This window comes from Larimichthys crocea, chromosome XII (genome assembly GCF_000972845.2).
Source record: "Larimichthys crocea isolate SSNF chromosome XII, L_crocea_2.0, whole genome shotgun sequence".
Lineage (NCBI taxonomy): Eukaryota > Metazoa > Chordata > Actinopteri > Sciaenidae > Larimichthys > Larimichthys crocea.
The window spans coordinates 25029509-25052204 of record NC_040022.1 but is presented as its reverse complement, the minus strand read 5'-3'; the positions used below and the strand labels follow the sequence as shown (position 1 = coordinate 25052204).

The window sequence follows — 22696 nt, the reverse complement described above, 5'->3', positions numbered from 1 at the left end:
TTTTTTTTTTAAGTTTTCTTTCTGGTGGGTATTCCTGCTCTTTTCTCTCTCCAGTCTACTCCGTCACTTCTACTTTCAATGAGAGGTTTCATCCGTTGACTCCCTCATTGAACTTTTATTGTTAATTAAACCACATCTTTTTGCTGAGGTTGATATCAAATTGATTTATATGTAAATATTTAAATCATCATATAGACCACAGGATGAATATATTTCCATTGGTCTTTAGGTCTTTCATTTCACTGTGTTTCCTATTAATCCAAATGGTTCTGATTGAATAATTAAAGACAATTCAGGAGTCTTTGTATCTACGTGACCTGTTGTCAGGTTTATTTGTTGACTGTTTGTTTCTGTAACAGCTGTTGGATTCAGGGCCTTTCTCATGTTGAAGAATTTATATATTTCTATCAATTACACATCTATTAAAAAAATCCTGAGAATCCATTAAGAAGATTTGGGAACATGAATTTTTCATTGTATATTCAGGGAAGTTACAAACAGCTTTGGTTAGTGGCTTCACACTCAGTCCAGATGTGTCAGAGACTCAAAAAGCAGAAGTAGTTAGTGAGGAGGTTTTTGTCACAGTGTAAATCACTGTGATACGTACTCATTAACAGAGCTGTCCCATGTGTTACAGTAATAGACTGCTGAGTCTCTCTCCTCCACATTGTTGATGATCAAACGATAATCTGATTGTGACTGATGAGTAGATGTGAACTTTGGAGAGGAGAAGCCAGAACCATAGTAGGGAGAGCTCCAGCTGTGATGAAACCTCAAAATATACTGAGGAACTCCTCCAGGAATCTGTTTGTACCATACAGCTTCATAGTTAGTAACAGTTCCCAGGTTACAGTCCATGGTGGCTGTCTCTCCTTTCCTCAGCGTCACAACAGGAGGCTTCTGTGTCACCACCGTCACACCACTCACACCTGGAAACAACAAGATGACATGGAGTCAAGAGAAACACACAGACTGATGAATCCAACATGAGGTCAAAGCTGCAGTAAGTCAGCCTCCTTACATGTTAGAGCAGTGATGAGAGTGCAGAGGGTCCCCAGCATGTTGTCAGTGTCAGTAACTTGTAAAGTGAGCTTACTGCTGACAGATTAGAGGGTTTGGAGGATGAGGAGAGGAGGTGCTGGAGGAGCAATTTAATACAACACTGAAACTGAGAGTGACTGACAGGAGGAGGAGCTTTGGTTCAGTCTGCATGCTTTGTCACATTAGTTGGTCTCTGATCTTCTGTAAGAGGAAAAGTCTTTTCTGTCTCCATTATTGTCGGTGTAGACAATGTCTCCCCCCTGACCCCAAAATATGACATCATGATTTAAAAAAGACTTCCTGCAGTTTTATTGTCACAGATTTGTTTCTTTGCTCACTTCCTAATAAACAGGATTGAATTCAGTTCCCTCTGATTTTACAGAGAGCTGACACTTGACCTCTTCATTTACATGGAGCTATAAATGAGGAGAGGAGGCCTGCAGGTGCATCCTGGGCAGGAAGAGAGGGAGGAGTCGAGAGGTGATGCTTCACTGATGAAGGATGAAAACTCAGTTTCATTTGCTCATTTTGTCTGATTATTCTAACGTCTTAACTCCTGCAACAACTAAAACCAGTCAAAGTAATATTAATCTGTCTGTTGTGCTTTTATTGCAAATTAACACCTAATAACAATGTAGCTTTGAGAATTTAAATATACATATTCAAGTAAGGATTAAACAGAAATATGTCTGTTATCTATGTGTCAGGAGAAAAATAAAATACAGTGAAGGTTACAATATTTTGTAGAAAATTGTTTCAAATGATGTTTTTAAGAAGACAAATACAAACAAGTTTTTGTTGACAAAGTTTTTATTTTTTTTATTGAATGAGTTTTGAAAAATGCAGCAGTTGCAAAGCTGATACAACACCTCCACCTAACTGTCACAACATTTATTACAAGCATGCAGTCCCATCTTTTCTAACATGTAAACCTTGTAATGAGCAAACAGCACAAACAGTAAAGAAGCAGATTTGAAATGGTCATTGTGCTCCTCTACTATTCTTCAGTGGGACAGCCTGACTTGTTGATGTTTTTCTCTGAAGTCTGGGAGCCCAAAGACACTTTACATGTGTAAACCTTATCCATGTTCCAGTCTGACGTCTGGATGTCCAGATAGCTGCTGATTTGGAAAGTCTGGTCTGGTTGCTGAACAGCGGTGCTGGTAGAGATCCCACTGCTCACTGGACTCCCACCAGTCAACCAGCTCACATCTGCAAAAGGCACAGACTGACTGGACAGACAGACCAGAGTGGCTTTGTTGGACTGGAGCTCAGCACTGGACGGAGGGAAGACTGTCAGGACAGGAGGAGGGAGGCTGGAGCCTGAAAGGACATGAAGGACTCATTAAAAAAACAAGAAATGAAGTCAAAGAAAACATGACAGTGTTTAGGAATTATTATCATGACATCTGCCTACAATTAACAATAACCTGAAGACATAAAACGTATTGTAATTAGTATATAGAAAGAAATCGAAATATATAAAACACTATCAATAATATGTTTTTTTCAGATATTTTTTAACATTACTATTTTTTCACTAACTTCAGACATATGAAAGATTATGACATAAACACAGAAATAACTGACACATAATGTTATCAGTTTTTGTGTTAAATGTAATGATAATAATAAAACAGATTTTCAAAAAGTCTACATACACAGTGTTTATTATGCCTGACTGAAGATGAATATCAGTTAAATTCATTTTATCTTTAACTTTACAAGATTAACAGTCAATAACAGTAGTACTCTAATTAGAAGAGACAAATTATGGACTTTTCACGTACTATTCATATAGTACGTGAAAAATCATTGTATAGAAGCTGATTCAATAATTGAGAGAGAATTGTAGTGAAAACTTAAAATTTTATCATTGTATTTTTATCTGTAGTTGTCTTTTAAGGCGCTGTTTAGTACTGTTTCAAAGCTGATGTAAAAACTACAAAAAATTATCTGAACTAAAAATCTGTTCAATGTTTCAAAGTATCAAGTAAATTCAATACTTTAATATACACCGGAAACATAATCTATCTTGTTTTATGATCATTTAAAAAGTACTTACTTGTCACAGTCAGCTTGGTGCCTTGTCCGAATACCACAGTGATTCAGTTTGTATACATGGCTGTACAAAAACCTCCTGACTGTCACTAATGAGGGGAGTGGAACTGAAACATCCTGTTGAGACCAACTTTCACTGTCAACATGTCATTGACTTCATCAGTCTGCTTATATTCACAAACACTGCTGGACTTGAGGACTGATTCTGAATCTTCTGTTGCATCTTTTTGTTTTCATGGTGGAGATGTTCAAAGTCCAGATATCATCAGTGAATTCAGTCTAATATTTAATTACCAACCCTCCTTTTTGCCACAAACTGGACTTGAACATTCAATAATGATTCAACCAAACCCCAGAAAGGTCAAACTACTTGTTAGACATCTTATGAACAAACTGCTATAAAACTACAATAACATAAACTTATGTTGGTTTATTTGATATTTGGGAGGTGCAATGTTGCATAAAAAGTGATGGCAACACCAATGAAACATATAGAGACGTTTAACATCCATTGTATTTAATCATGTTTTACAGGTGAGGCTTATGAGACCACAAACAAAATAATCATGATTTTCAGTTATTGATTGATATTTACCATATATGTGTATTCCCAGTGTCAACAATACATCTCTCTGTTTATCTTTCTTTATCACTCATTGGTGTTTTCCACTGTGTTGTAAATCAAATAAAAAGTAGAAAACAACAAACTGGTTTGTAGTCATTCTTAAAGTCTCATGTAGTGTAGTTATAGAGAGCATTAGTTGATGTGTCAGAGACTCAAAAAGCAGAAGTACTTAGTGAGGAGGTTTTTATCACAGTGTAAATCACTGTGATACGTACTCCTCAGCAGAGGTGTCCCATTTGTGACAGTAATACACAGCAGAGTCTCCTGCCTCTGCTCTCTTAATGATGAACTGGTAATCTATGTTTGATGAAGCTTTAGAGTTGAATCGGTCTGAGGAGAATCCTGTTCCAAAGCTGGGTGAACTGTGACTATGGTAAAAACTCAGAACATACTGAGGAGCTTCACCAGGAACCTGTTTATACCAGCTGACATAATATCCATCATCTCTCTGAATGTTACATTTGAGAACAACCTCTTGTCCTGTAGAAACTGTGTGGACAGCAGGCGTCTGGGTCAGCACTTTGACTGCATCAACATCTGTCAACATACAGAGAAAAATACATGAGTGAAATGTTTCTGTGTGAAAATATGGTCTATAAAAGGAATGAGAAGAATATCTTACATGTTAGAGCAGTGATGAGAGTGCAGAGGGTCCCCAGCATGTTGTCAGTGTGTGGTGTAAACGTCTCTTACTGTCCAGCTGAGAGGTGAGCAGGGTTGGAGTGTGAGGAGAAGAGAGACTGAAGCTTATAAAGACACTGAGGAGACGAGAAGAGGAGGAGGAGCTTCAACACTCAACACTGTTTCATAAATGTACATCATTATGCAAGTAGTTTCACATTAAATCATTGTTTCTTATTTAACAGCATACATCTCATAACCTCTATTGTCCATAGAAAGTTATTAGCTATTCTTGGTTGTAGAATACGTTTTATCAAGATCATGCAGGTAGAGCAGACAAAAAAAAGGGATGCTAATTTTTATTATTATTCATTGTTTCTTATATTTGTGTCTTATGTATATTCCCTGTCAGTCTGCTGGGTGGCAGCCTGCGTTGGATGAGAATTAAATGAATAGTGGGAAGTTATGTCATGTCTGCTGTTGCTTCTTGGCTATTTCTCTGATTAGTTTTATTGAGGAAAAAAACATTTTTTTAAAAAGAAAAAAGATTTAAAAAGAAAAGAAAAACAGGTGTATCACTTGGGTCAATGCAGAATTTAAATTTGTTCCTGGTTAAACTGTACCTGTTGATGGACTTAAACAAGAACTGAGTGCTTCAGAAATATCTTTGATCTTTGATCATCAGCTTTTTGCACTGGAACCAGTTAAATTAAAAAATGCTGAATATTCTTCAGCACTGGAACCAGTTAAATTAAAAAATGCTGAATATTCTTCAGTTCTGAGTCTTTTTTTCCAACAATACTTACCTCTTTGTTTGATTAATTCTATAATGTTTCATTTAATGGTGCACATGTACTCACAGACACTTACATGTATAAACATCATTGTTCATTGTTCACTCAGGATTCAAAAAGCAGAAGTAGTTAGTGAGGAGGTTTTTGTCACAGTGTAAATCACTGTGATACGTACTCGTTAACAGAGCTGTCCCATGTTTTACAGTAATAGACTGCTGAGTCTCCCTCCTCCACATTGTTGATGATCAAACGATAATCTGATTGTGACTGATGAGTAGATGTGAACTTTGGAGAGGAGAAGCCAGAGCCATATCTTGGATAGCTATAGCTGTGATGAAACCTCAATACATGCTGAGGAACTCCTCCAGGAATCTGTTTGTACCATACAGCTACAGAGTTAGTAACAGTTCCCAGGTTACAGTCCATGGTGGCTGTCTCTCCTTTCCTCAGCGTCACAACAGGAGGCTTCTGTGTCACCACCGTCACACCACTCACACCTGGAAACAACAAGATGACATGGAGTCAAGAGAAACACACAGACTGATGAATCCAACATGAGGTCAAAGCTGCAGTAAGTCAGCCTCCTTACATGTTAGAGCAGTGATGAGAGTGCAGAGGGTCCCCAGCATGTTGTCAGTGTCAGTAACTTGTAAAGTGAGCTTACTGCTGACAGATTAGAGGGTTTGGAGGATGAGGAGAGGAGGTGCTGGAGGAGCAATTTAATACAACACTGAAACTGAGAGTGACTGACAGGAGGAGGAGCTTTGGTTCAGTCTGCATGCTTTGTCACATTAGTTGGTCTCTGATCTTCTGTAAGAGGAAAAGTCTTTTCTGTCTCCATTATTGTCAGTGTAGTGTTGATGAAAACTTTCATTCGTACATAACAATGACCCACTGTATGTATTGTGATATACTTTCACTTTGCTACTTTATTGTTTTCATTTTATCAACTATTAACTTTTATTGTGTGTTTATTTTCTTTTTTGTCCAATAACTTCCAATTAAAACATGAATGTAGGGAGGTGGAGAGAGTCAGTAAGTATAAAGAACAATTACACTGAGTGCGAAACACAAACCAGTATCAATAATACCAGAATATGATGACACTAGTTGTAATGGTTTTCTTCAGTGTATTGTGAAGTTCTACTGTAATCGATATTCAGGACAAACGGGAGGAAAATACAAGTATATACTGTAGCTGTACGTTCTTAGATTATGTATTGTAAAAAAATAAACATAATAAATATAAAAATAAAACTTCACTCTATATTCATTTGGAAATAGTAAAACATCACCATATTTAATGTTTTACCTTATCAACCTCATTGATTTTTCCAGATATATGATTATTCCAAACAGGTAATTTGTTAATAAATAATATCATCATGATTGGGTAAGACAAGGATGTCCTCAAATGTCAGTCTGCTGATGAATGTAAGTTGCACATGAATTTGTTTTTAATAATTATTTGGATGAAAAAACTCAAATGCAAACATGTTCATTCATAAAATCTTTTATATTACAATTCTAGACTACCTTTTCAGCCATTATGTTACTTTATGTCCAGCTATTAATACACATAGAATTGCAGGATGGCAGCTGAGATAAATTGATAAATGCTGCCACCTTGTGGTTAAAAGTGACATTGTACAGAAAGGCAGAGATAAATACATCATCTGTTCTACACCATGCATCACTAAATCTTATTTATGTGACCTTTTCTCATATCACAGGCATTAATTAAACTACATAAACTAATCGTCGTCTTCTGAAAAATATCAAGTAAACACATCAACCCTTGTTTGACATGTCAGCATTGATACAAGATAAAAACCCAATAGGCAACAGGTCTAAGGCCTCTGAGGCCCTCTTCTCCTTGCCCTGATCGGTGTTGGCCTCTTGATAATGCCCCTGACAGGAGCCCTCATCTGTGCTTGCAGTGGAGACCTCAGACCCACATATGGGGGGACCCTCTGTATGGGACGCTGAGGCGGAGTGAATCTACCATCCTTGAGGTCGTCCACAAAGCCCTCCACACTGTCAAACTTTGAGGTGAGCTTCCCCAGCTCATCTTTTAGAGTGTTAAACTGCCTGTAAAGGTCTCCCAGAGCATCTGACAGGGGCTGGATCCTGGACACATGCAGGGAGATTTGGGAAAGTACAAATGAGTAAATTATTGCAGTATTCCAATGAGCAGTCAAAGAGCTTTGGCACGGTAATCTTCCACAAGCTCACATCAAATAGGAACATTGTACATTGGCAAAACATAATCAAGAGGGGAACCAAGTCAAATTGGCAACGTGAACATGAAAGTCAGGACATGCTGTTAAGCAGGAACAGCACCATCATCTGGAGGAAACATCAGCATAACAGACATAAGAAAGAAAGTCCCTTTACAAATATATGAAAAATAGCAAGTTTTTGGCCCAAACTTAAGGAAGGACTATGATCCCGCAGTCCAAATGAAATGGATACTCAACAATGTTCACATTATACATGGTCTTAACTGTTTGTATCATGGTCTAGAGCCCAATCTCCAATGGAAAGGGTCAACAACTTGTTGTAATATTTGCCAGAAACACTCATTTCCCGTAAGTTTTGGCACAGTCGCCATAGTGAGGTCACTTACAAAGCAGAGTCAGCCTCGTGTGGACCAGAGTAATCATGGATCACATTACTGGCTCTAACAGGTCAGTGGTCACATGCAGAACAACGGAAGTTACATAATTCCTAATTTTGTACGACTGTCAAGTGAACAATAAAATGTTCACTGACATCACTGCCTTGATTCTCACACATTTAACCTCTCTCCTACTCAACATTTCAGCTTTCTGTTTCCTCATTTTGCTTCTCTGTCTGTTGTTTTGAGTCAGAAATCAGTGTGACCCACCTGTTGTACTCAGGTAGGACAGAGGCATGGTCATTGATCAGGAGGTCTTTCACCTGGGTTACAATAGCAAATTTCCAGTTGTCCAGTACCTGGGTCAGGTTGGAACAAGTCTTACCGCTGATGTGTTCTGCTGAAGACAGAAATATATGTTAGGAATATGTTTACCCTGAACACAAACAAAATCTTGCAAACAAAAAAAGTGATTTTGAAAGTGAAATTGAACGTTTTTCATAATGATTCACAGATTGTGGAAAACTATAGTGTCCCTGACCTTTAGGGTCCCAACGTGAGCTTTCTTGTTTCCATTTCTGAGCCCCACATGTTAAGGTCATGCAAAGCAGGACCAGAAGCTCCTTCATCTCCATCTTTCTCACCTAACAAAAAATTTAAAAAAGAACAAGATGTGGGTGCTGCTGAGAAAGGAGTGTTCAGGAAAGCGATGCTTTCACTTTCACACTTTCACTTGGAGAAAACAAAGTTAGGATTTCACTTGTATATTTATATGTAATAATCTGTAAATGATCTATTTTTTGTAATTTAAGATATAGAAAACTAAGGTTTTGTCGATTGTAGATTATAATTCTGAAATAAGATTAATGCATGCATATATTTGGGTTGGGCTCTAATTTACCTTCACTTAGTTTTACTGTTCTGTAGGTGAAAAACTTTGCAAGGAATCAAATTGGTTTTACCTTTCTGTGAAGTAGTGCCAAGGGTCTTTGCAGGTCAAATCGGCAGAACACTCTCTCCGGTACAATCCTTCACTAGTGACACACTGAGAAAACATGACCTGGGCAGCACTCTCTTATAACTGCCTCTCTAATGTCCCGGAGCCATTCCCCCAACCTGCTCCCACCCACTTCAGTGATGCAGTGATGACACATTCACGCACACACATACAGTATAACATGGCACTAAAGGCAAAGCTCATGCAACGCATGCTATCGACGCCATTTTCCAATTTGTGTCTTGCAGGTTGTACATTTACTACAATGATAAATAATCCACAGAGTCTGAATGGGAGGTCCTGATAATCGCCTAACTATGCTCCATCTATCCTCCACATGTCTTTTAGCTGCTGTGGGTGGTGGAGGGCAACCGCACTCCCTATGGGCTCCAATCCAGAGGAGATGTTTGATGTAGCCGTGTGGCTCCAGTTTAGCATTCTTACTACCTACTGTAATACAATCTGCGCAACATCTGGGCTACAACAGACCCAGCCAGCAATGATCCCTTTGACATTCAGGGACGATGAAGCTGAAACTAAAGGGAATGCACTTTGTTTTGTGGTAATAATTTCAATAAAATAGAATATTTCAGAGAAAATTTGCAAAATTCTGCTGCAAGAAAGTTCTTACAGTGATTTTTTTTAAAACGTTGTTATATATATATGACAAGATAAATATACAGCCCCCAAGAGATTCCCAAACCCCTGAACCGCCGACATCCCTAACTCAAATAATCTGCTGCCAGATTTATTCCATCAATTCACTAAATTTGACATTAATCCACCCTAGATGACTGTAGAAATAAATCAGGTGTAATGTGTAAACAGTGCCACTGTTGATGGAGGGTGAAGCAACACCATTTCTTTTTAGTTTCATTACTAAAACAGATTTTTTCAATCTATAATCTGGACAGTTTTAGTCAGACAAATGCAGCTGGACCCAAAAGAAATAAAAAAAATAAATAAATAAATAAATATATATATATTTATATATAGATATATAGATATATCTATATAGATTAGATATATAATATATAGAATATATATATATATATATATATATAAACGGAGCACATTTTCCTTCATTTCCTAAATACCTGCCAAAAGGAGTACTTTTTCCTTGTCAGCTCTGAAATGAAATACCTTTTGTCACAAGAAGTTCCAGCTCTGATCTACTCCAGATTAGAGCTCTTTATTCCATTTGAAAGACTAATGTTGCTGCATCCTGTGCTGATGTCTGCAGACAGCATTGATATTTGACATGAGGTTTTCATTGCTGCTGAAAAGGAATCTGACTGGGCAACAGTCCCTGCCACCTGCACCAACTTTAAACCCAGAGACAATATATCACATGCTGTAAGAATGGATGGATCTCAGGCATACACACCCAGCACTGACAATGCTACAGACAAAGTTGGATCTCATTCAAAAGGAAATAAGATTTATAAAAAAGGAAACAGTGAGATTTGTTCAAGAAAAACGAACAACCAACTGATAACCCTTCTGTCAACAACCAGTCACAGTAAATCTTTGTGAAATTAAAAACTCCCATTTTCCTGCATTCAAACTTGACATTTTCCTTTTTTTTTTGTGGTAGTGGTGGTGGATAATATTATGATCATCACATACTAAAGTTCATTGTTCACACATCTTATTATTTTCCACTACATCAGTGGAAATGTGTAGTAGCAGCAAAGTAGTGAGAGAAGGTATGTGTCTTATGTGCAGTGGAAGAAAAATTGAGCAACACTACAGGTACAAGTCCCGCTTTACCGAACTAGAAAAGGATCAGCAGGACAAAGTATAAAGGTAAGTTCAATACTCAATGTGCAACAGAATGACCTCTGTCACTGTTACAGTTTATTTTTGCAGTATTTTATGCTCGAAATAAAGCTTACTTTTTATGTCAGATGTTTACAGTCTATGAGCTGAATTGAACATAAATCATTGATCTTCACAGTAAAACTACAGCATAGCCGCATGTATTATCATAAAACGGTACCTCTGTATAGGCACACAATCACACACATGAATCTGCAACGCTGTGAGACTCTTAAAAACTGCCTCTGTGAAAACTATCCTCACAAAGTTATCTGGTAGGTCGGTTATGACTGTGACAAATTACAATTTGTTTTTCTGTTTATGCACATTAGTATGGAAACAGATTTATGGCAGCACTTATGCCCAAGTCTTATAGCCCCGTCTGGAGTCCACCACCAGCCAGTAGAGTCCCATCCAGCTCAGTGCAGCTCAGTCCAGCAGAGCCAGAGGAAAGAATGACAGCAGTGAACCTGCACAGCCAGAAAGTGAGATAACCAGGCCTCTGTCTGTCTGCTTTTTAACTCACTGTCACAGTTGCTCCCTCCACTGCTGCTTCTTATTGACTCACAGCAGCACATCACTTCATAATGACTTTATCAGAGCAATAATAGGAGTATGGTTAAAAAGGCCGATGCCAAACAGAAGGTGCACCACGAGGATTCTCGTGTTTCCTGCAGTCATGTGATTGACTGTTAGCATTCATAGAAGGAGACAGATGACCGAGAGGATGCTGTCGTCAGTTGCTATCTTGCCTCATTTGGCTTTCAACATCCTAAAAAGCCTTACAGGAGATCTTCTTCCACTGCCTGAACCAAAAGGTCGATGTATCACTGGTTGAGACTGTCCATGTCCTGCCCACGTGGTGAATTTTACTATATGCTGCATTGATGGCTATAGCTGCTAGCTCACAAAATCCAACACATGAATAAATGAGAATATTTTGGAGCCAGAGGTGCTTTTGCTCTCATGTTGCTTCCTGCCAGTTTCCCCTGCTGGAGCCTACGCTAGGTTAAACACATCCTGGAGCCACTGCTTTACTGAACACAGTAAAAATTCACCTAAAAAAATGTCATCATAATTATTTTCAGTGTGGACTCTAACACACATTCATCATAGGGAATAATCCTGATATTTCTAAATAATTGTATTTATATTGTTCGGTAGGAGTTTGGTAAGTATATCCAAAGCCATGTTAGTACTATTGTTAGTAGAATATGAATGTAAGTTTTGCCCACTTTCATTTACAAAACAATGTATAGACCGAAACAGTGCTGTGTATTTTTTATTGTTTTATTTTGAAAGTTTTTACCTTATCTGCCACGAGGCCTGGTGGCGTATTTAGGATCACAGGGTTGCCCTCTGGTGGTCACAGTGAGGAACTGCAGAACGACATTAAATTTGTGTCATTATCAGTTTGATTATTGCAAATTAACATTAACATCAGTAATGAGTGTTATATTAAATATCTGCTTTAATATGTTTTCTGGTGTTATGTTTATACCTTCATGCCCTACTAAAACTTATGAAACACAGCAGTCAGAGAAATTATAATTATGTAATGATTTTATCCAACATTGGGGCTCCACATTGCCAATAGTGAAACAGGGATTCACTGAAAATTACAACACCATGTAGCTGAGTGTTGCATGGTGATTTTTGTTTCTACTAAAAAACAAACAGACACAGCGTCATCCACGCAGGACTCTGTGATTTGCAATATTAACAAGCTTGGATCTTGGATTCTTCCATTAAAGAATGTGCTGTTTATAGTCAAAGCAGCAGCTGTAGAAATGACAGACCAAGCAGATTTGCTCACTGTACTGAGAAATATTAAATAATTTTTCAGGTTAATGTGCATGCACCTCACTCGCTATAATGTACATTGTCATATCATATTGTCATTATCAGTTTTTTTCTGGTGTTTTTTAGGGATTATTTTCTCTGGGCATACACCAGAACAGTTTAGCTTTTAGGTGGAAACATTACACTTACAGTCCAATAAATTCCAGTCCATAACACCAGGGCCAGCAGATCTGTCCTTCTCAGCCAAACAGCCTTAACTGTTAGAAGTGACCAGCTAGCTCACATGAAAACAATTAGTAAGTAGGAATATATTTTTTTCTGACGTCAACTCTGATCTGTTTTAGTGACCTTTGACTTTTTAAGTAGTTTAGTTTATAAATGATTCATCTGTGTTTGTGTAACACTTATGAATCTAATAGTTTCCAAACTTTTTGGCTTGCGACACACCAATTGCATTCTTTGAATCCAAAAGATGTAAATTTATGAAGAATGATCCCCTTCCACCAACAGGTCAACGTTTGAACTTATCTTGATTAAAATATGTCAACATTTAATCAAATTCACACACAGTTTGCACACACTTTTATGGTTCTCAGACGAACCTATCTTTTCTCAACAATATTTGGACAGATTTTAATGAAATATGACACATTATTGTCCACCTCAGCTTCAATTGTAATAACTTTGTTCCCCTAATTTGTCCTCTAGCGCCACCATCAGGTCATAATTTCTTCCTTCTTTACTTTGATTAATGAGAATATATTTGCCAAACTCATGACATTCCCACTGGCCTCCGTTCTACGTTTATTTCTAAAATTAGTATGCTGACCCACAAACTAAAATGATGGAAATGGTCAACATTATATGTGCTAAACGCAATGACAGTATGAAGAATGGGCAGAGCTTGAGTGATGTCACCCGTTTCTGATGTCAAAACACATACCGTGTCCAAATTGCGTAACACTTGCTAGTTGTTTATGTGAGTAAACCTCAAATCAAATATCTCTTGTTCCCACTCTTGTGTGAGTGAGTCTCTCTTACATGCTCTGATAGCTGTAATCCCCTCATTGTGACTCTCACATGATGAAGAAATCCCACGCCTCACAGCAGCCAGAGGCATGGTTACTCCGCCTCAGCTCACATGCTGCTCTGTTCATACTGTAGCTTATGCTCCACTTAAGCTTGTGTCATTCTGACCGGCTAAAAGCACAGGGAGATTCATCTCCTAGTGGCTGACAACATGAAGAGATATTTCACGCTAAAAAGGATTTCTTTGCCGTGGTCGAGGAGGGACACCACGCAGAATGAGTCCAGTCCCCTCATACCAAAGGTACGCAGTCACTTTTGAAGTTTTGTTAAATATACGTATGCTGTCTCGTTAAACTGTTATGTAGCTTTCTCGAAATTGTGTACCTCTCTCATGAAAACTATGATAATTTGTTGCATTCCTGTGTGTCCAAAGGCGAGCTCTACAAAAGAAGACACTGAAGAGCTTGGCAATGTCATTTCTGACTTTCACCAAGCAGGGCCAACCAACGGACAGGACAACAACATTCCTGTATCCACACGCGTCCGACCCCACTACAGATATTCTTTGACGGACTATTTCCTCAAATATTTCCTGTTCCTATGCAATCTGGTGTTCTCAGTTCTTGGCCTGGTGGTTCTTGGTCTGGGAATGTGGGGCCTCATCAGTAAAGAGTCATTTGCTCAGGAGAAGATCGGCAGTATCGGCACTGACCCAATGCTGATGCTTGTGACTCTGGGCTTTGTGCTGACTATGCTCTGCCTGTCAGGTTGTGTGGGCGCTTTAAGAGAGAACTGCTCCTTACTGAAGCTGTTCTCTGCCACCGTGCTGGTGCTCATTACAGTCCAAGTGCTGGCCGCCATTATGGCGTACAGTCTACAAGATCAGATTGGAGGCTTCCTGCGGTCAGGGATGTTAACTGCCATGGTGCGCTACCAGGATGATCTGGATTTGAGGTTCATCACAGACGAGATTCAGTCAAATCTGCAATGCTGTGGGGCGGATAACTACCGTGATTGGGAGATCAACATGTGAGTAGAGGGTGAATAACTGGGATATATTTAGAAAACATCATGACTTATTGGTTACGATGCCTTTAAAAAGTGAATATGCTGCTCAATGTGTTAATGGATATTTTTACCTTTCCTCAGATATTACAACTGCTCAGCTCCCGGAGTTTTGGCCTGTGGTGTTCCTGTAACATGCTGTGTGGACCCTTTGGAAAATGGCACAGTGTTAAATTCTCAATGCGGTGTCAGGGCGCAGCAGCTGGATGAGTTTACTGCTCAGAGTGTGATCTTTCTGGGAGGTTGTCTGGGGGGAATCTCTCGTTGGATCGAGCAGCACAAGGGCCTGATAGAGACAATAGGAATTGTTGTTCTGGTGGTCCAGATTCTGACCCTGTTTATCAGTACACGGCTGATAGAAACCATCCAGTGGCATAAGGTTCACATATAACCTTATATATTCACTGGATAGGGAATATATTGTATGCTGATATTTAATGAGTGCTGAATGTTTTTGGATCTCCACCTTGTTCATCACCTGTAGTAAATATCCATTCTCAACAAAACTCAGCTTGACTGTGTGCATTATACATCATCAACTGAAAAAAACACGTTTTAATTCAGAAAGGAAGTCCATCAAAAGAACCCTAAACATTTAAGGGACCAGTTTGTAGGATATAGTGGAATCTAGTTGTGTAATTGATGATTACAATCCCCTCACCTCACCTTTTCCTTCCAATCATGAGCGAGAAACTACAATGGCTGTAGACACACAAAAAAAATGCAAAAAGCACCATCTAGAGCAAGAGTTTAGTTTGTCCATTCGTCTTTCAGGTGATTATACACCAATGATAATTATTCATATTTTATTCCATATTTTGTGAATAGAATGCCCCAAATCTTACACACTGGGCCTTTAAAGTTTAAAAGCCCAAGAAGACCTATTTACAATTAATTAGAAGTCTCTAAAATGAAAAAGATCCCATCAAATGAAACAAATGGCCCTATTCCTTTAGGTGCACAGGATGTAGCATGCTATGTGCCTGAATCACTTTACTGTTTTGATTATGTTTTGGTTGCTACTCTTTGTTGAAAAGGGACAAATAAAGCATTAAAATGCAAATTATACCGTGTTTCCAACACATTAACATGGTTTACACATGGCACACTAAGTTTGAAATAAGAAATCTTTGAAAAAACAATTGATTAAACATAATTTTGTCAATTGTGCAGAAACTCCATCTCCATCAGACTCAGATGATGCCATACTGAGCCAGTTCATGTAGCTCCAGATGGCTGTATGCTTCCCATGGGCAGATTATGGTTATATCTGAAAAAACAAAAAAACAAATAATGATTTTTTTTAAATGAATAGTTGTGTGGCTTGTGGGTATTTTTTCATGGTGCGGTGTCTTAACTTCTGCTTACCAGTGCCAAGCCCTTCCATTCCTGGGATCTCCCCTCCAAAGCTGAGAAAGAAAGAAAGCTTTATTGCAGGGAAATGCAAATTTTCAAGCTGACACTCAGACAATTTACACAAAAAAAGCCTACCCAATTACGCCCCTCTTGGGAGGCTTGCTCTTGAACTGGCGCCTGCTCCTCTGTTTAAACTGGGGTGGGCCGGATTCAGGGCCGGTAGCCCTGAGGGGAGCTTTGTTGCCAATCTTGGCTTCAGGTTTGGCCAGATCCAAATTCATACTTGTTGTTTGAACTGTAATGGCACAGTCATAAAAAGTGATGGAATGCATGAAAATATTGCAGCCGAATTTAAATACATTGCATTCAAGACAAATTCCCACTTTCTACTCTGTATTTGTTACTACACTGAACAAATTGATATGACTACTGATTACAAACAACGTAATAACTGAATATCTACAGAAATGTAGAGACTTATATACACATAATGAAGGCTGCTGTAATTCCACATTCACATTACTAATTAACCCTCCACAATGGCTTCACAGCACCTTTATAATCAGATTACTGCAAGGACATGCTGAATTTATTTGTGGTCCTAACCTGACAATAGTTTATTAATTACTCAATCAGATTATCTGCTAGTGGTGTTGACCAAACGACATTTTTATAATGAAAATATATACCCAGGGTGAGATACATATCTATACAATAACCACTAATTACTTTATAAATGATGCGAAGCAGACAGATTTTAGCACTTTTGTGTACAAAATATAACTGATATTCTAAATATTGCTAAAATGGACTCACTCGTGGCCACTTTATTAGGTACATCTGTATAATCTAATGATCTTACAAAGTTTATAATCTTCAGTTTTTGTTGTTTAATAAAACATATATTTTAATTTATACATGTATGATCATGTAAATTCAGTTATATGTTTCTGGACGAGAGGTGTTTCTAATATTTTGTATCAGAATATACACTGCTCAAAATAATGCAGTCCAGTTTGAAACCACCACTATGACCTCAGTGCTATACTGAAGGTCCTATATTTTACAAATCTCCTCTGTCCCACTTATCTCTGGCGCTCTATCAAAAGTATTTTGATACTTTGACAGTATTTATATGATATCTAGACATAGATTTTATGGATTGCACAGTGAAGTGTATGTCTCTTCTTGAATAGGTTTACTAATTTCCAATAACATTTTAACCTGTGAATTGCATTTATTTAATAAACTGTTTACTAATTTAAAAAGAAAATGCAGAATATTTTCTCACTTTTTTCATAATAATAAAAGAAAAATTGCATCTGAAGTTGAAAATATAAAAGAATGATTAAATAAATAAATTATCATACATAGTATAACAAAATTCATTATGTGTTCAAAAAGCACATGAAAGTTGAAATTACTCTGCAGCTCGCTACTTATACTCACCTCCTGTGTTGCTGTGTTATCTCTGTCGGCCGTGTCGTAGAGATCAGGGCTGCTGTTATATGATGATGAGTTTGTGTTTGGTGAAGCCCTCTTATACACCTCAGACTCTGAGAGGATTAAGAGTCTGCCAACCAATGAACTTCAGGGCTCTCATCACTTGTGTACACACAGGTCTTTCATGTTGTTTCTGGAACAGTACATTCATTAGAGATTGACTCACAGTTTAAAGGATATCTGAGCAGGGACAGACACAAACAAACACACGAAAGATGCAGAAATATGCAGTGGAGTAAAAAAAGCTGTGAAATTATCTTCAGTATCTCCCCACCACCTGCAATATTATGCAACATCTGCAGCCAAGACCATACTAGCATGAATAGCAGCAGTATTTTCCTTTCATCAGCAGTCTCTCAGATTGAGTTGCATTATGTCTCCCTGAAAATCCCCCTGACACACACATGTACCTCCCACACACAAGTTCAGCTTGTCTCTGTAATATACTCCAGTCACGCATACGCACACACACATGGGACACACACTTCTCGTGGTTATTTACTCTCCTGCCTCTGAAACAAGAACACAAACATCACACCAGCCTAAGTTAGGATCATTACTAGTATTTCATGACCTGTAATGAGTTTTTGATGACATTATTTAATCCTCCACATACACTAAACTGTTGTAATTTTATCCCACTACATTAATCTGACAGATTAATGGAGCATTGGTAGGATTTGGATTGCCAACCCCTCTCCTCACCCTCTCCATTGAGATAGTAGTGTGTGCAGACTAGTGATGTGTCGGAAGTGAACGAGCTGGTTCAAAGAGTCGGCTCTTTTAAGTGAACGATTGGAGCCGGCTCTGCTACGCGAGCCGTTGAGTGATAGTAGAAAAAGAAGCAGCATTTCGATGCTTTTTATAGTTTTTAAAGGTGTTTCTATCTGCTTTGTGTAGCAGAGTGGTTCTACAAGCAAGTTAGTGCATTCATTGGGCGGTTTCAGAGAGTTATAGTAATACAGTTGTTCCTCACTATAACGCGGTTCACCTTTCGCGGTCTCGCTGTTTCGCTGATTTTTTTGTGTGATTTTGCATGCTTTTTTTACAGCGTGAACGCGCATTGTGTTCGGCGTCCTGATTAGCTAAGGGAGTACTGTACAAAATGCGTTCGGCTAGCCAGATTTACATAAATGTTCAATCGCTAGCAGTGTGACTCTGAAGTGCTGTATGTTTGCAGTCAGAGGAACTGTGAAATACGCGTGAGTTACTGGTAATAATTTCTTATGTGTCAAACCCCGTAGATTGATCATTAAAATTAAATTTGTTAAAAAATGTTTGGGCTTGAAAACAGGTTTTGATCTTTGGTTTCATTTACTAATACAGTATTGTACTTTGTTAAATCTGCGAAAGTTTGAACTTTGAGAGTGTTTAAATAAGAGAGAAATGTGAGAAAATGTTAATGCCTGTCTGAGAAAAGTGTATAAAAGTGTGTGGTTAGGGGTTTTACGGCCTTAAAACAGGTATAATAATTGTAAAAAATAAAGCTGATTACTTTGCGGATTTCGTCTATTGCGGGTTATTTTTAGAACGTATCCCCCACGATAAACGAGGGACCACTGTAGTAGGATGTAGTAATAGTCTGTAAATTCAATGAAAACAATTGGCTAGAGCAATTTATTGATATTAGAAAATGTAATTTTTACTCCTGAATACTTCAGTAAAAGGGATGTATTCAATATATACATGATATATGTGTACACGTACAAATCATAAGTCAAATGAAAGAGCCGGCTCTTCTTGGTGAGATGAGTCAAATGATCCGACTCCCTAAAAAAAAATGAACTTCCCATCAGACAAACAGACATAAGGCGCCATCTAGTGGCGGCGGATAGAAGTTACTGCAGCCTGTTACCATGACGTTTCCTGCGAAGATCGTCTGTTGGGTAAGTGTACCAGCCTGATACGATTATTCCACCAGGCGGAATTACTCTTTGGTGCTACGTGTTTTAGTTTAGATGTCATGGACAAAGTGTCATAGTGATTAAAACAACTCTTTTAAACAAAATTATCATACAAACGTCACTTCAGAATACAGATAAACCAGCACAGCTGAGTAGCAAAGTGCACACCAAGCTGTAACAGAAAAGGCCGCAGAGTGAGAGCTCTCCTTTTTCCTCCCTGCTTTGTCACTCGAGGTTGAGGTTCGTAGGTTAAAGGGCACGCACGCTGCTCCGCATGTGTTGTTGTTTTGTTACGATTATTTCCAATGTACTGAAGTAAACTGCAGCAACATGGGGAAGAATAAGAAGAATAAAACCAACGAGTCAGGAAAACAAGCCGACAAGGCCGGAAAACATCCAAGGTAACGTTAGGGAAGCTAAAAAAGCAGCTAGCCGCGTTTAGCTTCCCGTGACAAGCAAGTTATCTGAATTATTCAAAGCTTTATAAGTCTAATGTTCGCATGTACGTGTTATCTGGACTGTAATGTGTCCAAACTTCAGTGACAAGAAGCTCAAAGGAAATGGGAAACCCAAGAAAGCCAAGCCGGACCACCTCAATGACATCCCATTCAGGCTCCGAGAGATCATGAAGAGCAAGGAGAGGATGAAAACAGGAGCCGTGAAGGCCAAAAAGCTCAAAGAGGGTGAGTGTGAAAGCTTCAGTACTTTTGTTATGCATGCATATACTTTAACGGGTTTGTTTAAAAACCAGTGTTGTTGTTGTCTCTTTAGCCATCTCCCCTAAAGGTAAACCAGAGGAGTCCCAAGATGGAGACATACCTGTCCCACATTTCAAGAGGAGGAAGCAAGAAAGTGAGAAAGCATACGTGAGGCGCATGGAGAACGAGACCAAACACGTCCTCTTCCTCACCAAGAACCAAGTGGACAGAAAGCCTGAGCTGGATGTGGACGAACAAGAGGGGTCTGCAGACAAGGTCAAGTCTGCGAAAAAGAAGGAGTGAGTTGATAATAGGTGTTTGGTAAACGGTACACTACATATTTCATTCACGCACATTGGTACACTGGCACCTTGCACGCCAATGCCAACTGCTCATCAGTTTTAGGAGCTACACACATTCACACACTGATGGCGCAGCCTTCAGGAGGAACTTCAGTATCTTGCCCAAAGACGCTTCGACATGCAGACTGGAGGAGCCGAGGATCGAACCGGCCATCGTCTGATTAGTGCTTTACCTCCTGAGGATGTCAAGCAAAGATGGGGTCATTTCAATTAAGCTAGTGTTAAGTATTTGCTCAAAGTAACAAAAAACAACCATTCTTATTTTCAAGACGAGGTGAAGTCTGCACGTGCTTCTGCACTCATGAAAACACAGTTCGGTGTTGTAAATAGAGCACCCTAAATCTTACAAAATGGGAAAAGTTCCATTGTTTTACCAAAAAAGCAACACTAAACAGTTTTTCTGAACACTGAAAAGTGCTGTACATGTGCATAGAAACAGTAAAAACACACAGCATGCAGTTAAACAACCGTAAATAACAAAAGGGAACTGCTCTGACAAAACACGGTAATGTAAAGTGATTCTCGTTTCAGGATGCTGCATGTCTAATTAATTTAATCTTTGCTCTCTTGCTATACAGGCATGATAAAGGCCGATTACAAAGGCTACATCAGAAGAAGTTGGACAGACAGGAGACCAAGATGGAAAAAGAGATGTTTATAGGTAATGAAAATATTATTTTTTTCTGGAACACAGTGACCAAATCTGAGGTGCGTTTATGAGCATCGGGATCTCTGCGGTGTCATTGTGTTTGGCACCAGCTGACCGTTCCCTAAAAAGAAAAGTAGATTGTCCCCAAGCCTGGTTTATCAAAGCTTAGTAAATAGCTCAGAGTAATTTCCCCAGTTCTCAACCGAGAGGCCGCTCTGCTGGAGAGGACAGCACGAGTTTTCAAAAAGATTTTTATTTGTCTTCTGAACATTTTCTTCAGTCTGTCTTGGATTATTATTTTAGTTTTCCAGCCAACAAGTCAGCTGAAGTCAGCCTCGAATATTGAGCACAAAGACAACTGCACGTTACTTCAATGAAATATGGGAGCAAAAACAATATATTTTTGTTGTGTGTTTGTGTCTAATCTATGGAAGTGGATCAAATTGTCAAAGCAAAATAAGATAAAACAATTTTTTTGTTTTTTAGATCATGTTCCCTTTGGTGAGGTTACAATGGCCCCACCGTGTTTGAGCGCCAAACCAAAAAAGGCTCCAGTCAGATCTCAGGTAATCTGCTTTGCATTATCTTATCACATATTATGTTCATGATCTGACTGACTAGTTTAGGAAGAAGTTAACTCTTTCTCCTATCTTCATCATCCAGAAAGGATCCAAGGAGCTGCTCCTCAACTCTCTCCTCGGCCACACTGTTGCCTCGACAGCCAAGCCCTCGATGGCCCGACAGAGAATCATGGAGGAGGAGAGAGACCGGGCAGTGGAGGCCTACCGCCTTCTTAAGAAACAGAGACAAGAGCAGCACGAAGCCAGGGCTGCCGGTGTGGAAAAACTCAAAAACCTTAAGTGATGTTTCATGTCAAAGAATCAGTCGGCAGGCAAGACCGAAACTGTGATCATATGTCAGCAGACTGTGTGTGTTATGTAACTCTAGAACTGATACGCCAGTGGATGTAGCTAACTGTCAGGGAAAGAAGCAAACATTTGCATCCACTGGCCACAGTACGAGGTAAGTAATTATCATCGTTCACCTGCCGCTGTCAGTATCAGGTGTTCAGCTCAGAAGAGAACAGGACATTCAAATCGTTAATGCCTGCCTTAGCGTCTTATAAAGAAGATAAACCGATCACCACCAACCTAAACGCAGCCAGACAGATGACTTCAGTTGATTTCTCACCACCGTGACTGTGTTGGATGTTCACTGGCAAGGGTTAATTTGTATTTACACTGTTTTTAATACTTTCATCTTAAGGTGATGACATTTACAATATGTTAGAGGGATAAAATCATCATCATCAGGTTATACCTCAAGGCGACAACACACCTCTGTGTGTTTGCTGTGGTTCCACTAGATGGCAGTCCCCCAGTAGAAAGCTGGTTGTTTGTATGAAGTGTTGGCAGAACATGTGGACTGACTTATTTTGGCCTTTTTTATAATGCAATGTAATACAATAATTTCCTATTGTACATGTTGTTACCAGGCACAATTTCTATAAAAAATGTAAAATAATTAAGTAATAATTAGGTTTAGTAGCTGTTTTGGAGCTTTTATCTGATCACACGATAAAGTTTGTCTCAGAATTGGAGCTGTTCAGACTCGTTTCTTTATTCTTGAGCACTGTGAGGACTGGCTTTTCTGAACTTGAAACAGCTGTTGAGAAAACATTAAGTAGCTGTCATGGAGCTTTCAGCATATCATCTTTGAAGGTCAGGATTTTCCCGAAGAACTGACG

The 22696-nt window shown here is 38.8% G+C and overlaps 4 protein-coding genes and 1 gene segment (V, D, J or C); 2 read left to right on the top strand and 3 right to left on the bottom strand.

Annotated features, from left to right (window-relative positions):
- Positions 1 to 453: 453 nt before the first annotated feature.
- On the bottom strand, positions 454 to 1180 carry LOC109142500 (immunoglobulin kappa variable 3-11-like). The segment is given in 2 exon segments: positions 454 to 929; positions 1022 to 1180. Coding segments are annotated over 2 exon segments (378 nt in total).
- A 653-nt stretch (positions 1181 to 1833) lies between these two features.
- LOC104925072 (immunoglobulin lambda-1 light chain) lies at positions 1834 to 5890 on the bottom strand. 4 transcript variants are annotated; one of them, XM_027285901.1, is made up of 5 exons: positions 5732 to 5890; positions 5318 to 5639; positions 5169 to 5172; positions 3107 to 3140; positions 1834 to 2364 (listed from the first exon to the last, which is right to left on the bottom strand). In XM_027285901.1, the coding sequence occupies exons 1-5, from the start codon at positions 5769 to 5771 to the stop codon at positions 2039 to 2041; spliced, it is 726 nt and encodes a 241-aa protein (XP_027141702.1). In that variant the 5' UTR covers positions 5772 to 5890; the 3' UTR covers positions 1834 to 2038. The 4 variants fall into 4 exon arrangements, with proteins under 4 accessions (XP_027141702.1, XP_027141700.1, XP_027141699.1 ...); XM_027285899.1 differs by lacking the exon at positions 5169 to 5172 and adding an exon at positions 3988 to 3991; XM_027285898.1 differs by lacking the exon at positions 5169 to 5172 and having other exon boundaries at positions 5314 to 5639; positions 5732 to 5889.
- A 7160-nt stretch (positions 5891 to 13050) lies between these two features.
- Positions 13051 to 15221, top strand: tspan10 (tetraspanin 10). Its single transcript, XM_010738581.3, has 3 exons — positions 13051 to 13713; positions 13846 to 14441; positions 14562 to 15221. The coding sequence occupies exons 1-3, from the start codon at positions 13624 to 13626 to the stop codon at positions 14866 to 14868; spliced, it is 993 nt and encodes a 330-aa protein (XP_010736883.3). The 5' UTR covers positions 13051 to 13623; the 3' UTR covers positions 14869 to 15221.
- A 58-nt stretch (positions 15222 to 15279) lies between these two features.
- LOC104925050 (retinal rod rhodopsin-sensitive cGMP 3',5'-cyclic phosphodiesterase subunit gamma) lies at positions 15280 to 18039 on the bottom strand. Of its 2 annotated transcripts, XM_010738583.3 has the most exons (4): positions 17283 to 18039; positions 15969 to 16128; positions 15846 to 15886; positions 15282 to 15747 (listed from the first exon to the last, which is right to left on the bottom strand). In XM_010738583.3, exons 2-4 carry the CDS (start codon positions 16112 to 16114, stop codon positions 15671 to 15673), a joined length of 264 nt encoding a protein of 87 aa, XP_010736885.2. In that variant the 5' UTR covers positions 16115 to 16128; positions 17283 to 18039; the 3' UTR covers positions 15282 to 15670. The 2 variants fall into 2 exon arrangements, with proteins under 2 accessions (XP_019116624.1, XP_010736885.2); XM_019261079.2 differs by lacking the exon at positions 17283 to 18039 and having other exon boundaries at positions 15280 to 15747; positions 15969 to 17057.
- Positions 18040 to 19449: 1410 nt separating this feature from the next.
- Positions 19450 to 22549, top strand: ccdc137 (coiled-coil domain containing 137). Its single transcript, XM_010738584.3, has 6 exons — positions 19450 to 19641; positions 19781 to 19923; positions 20012 to 20237; positions 20879 to 20961; positions 21436 to 21515; positions 21613 to 22549. Exons 1-6 carry the CDS (start codon positions 19571 to 19573, stop codon positions 21811 to 21813), a joined length of 804 nt encoding a protein of 267 aa, XP_010736886.3. The 5' UTR covers positions 19450 to 19570; the 3' UTR covers positions 21814 to 22549.
- The last annotated feature ends 147 nt before the right edge of the window (positions 22550 to 22696 follow it).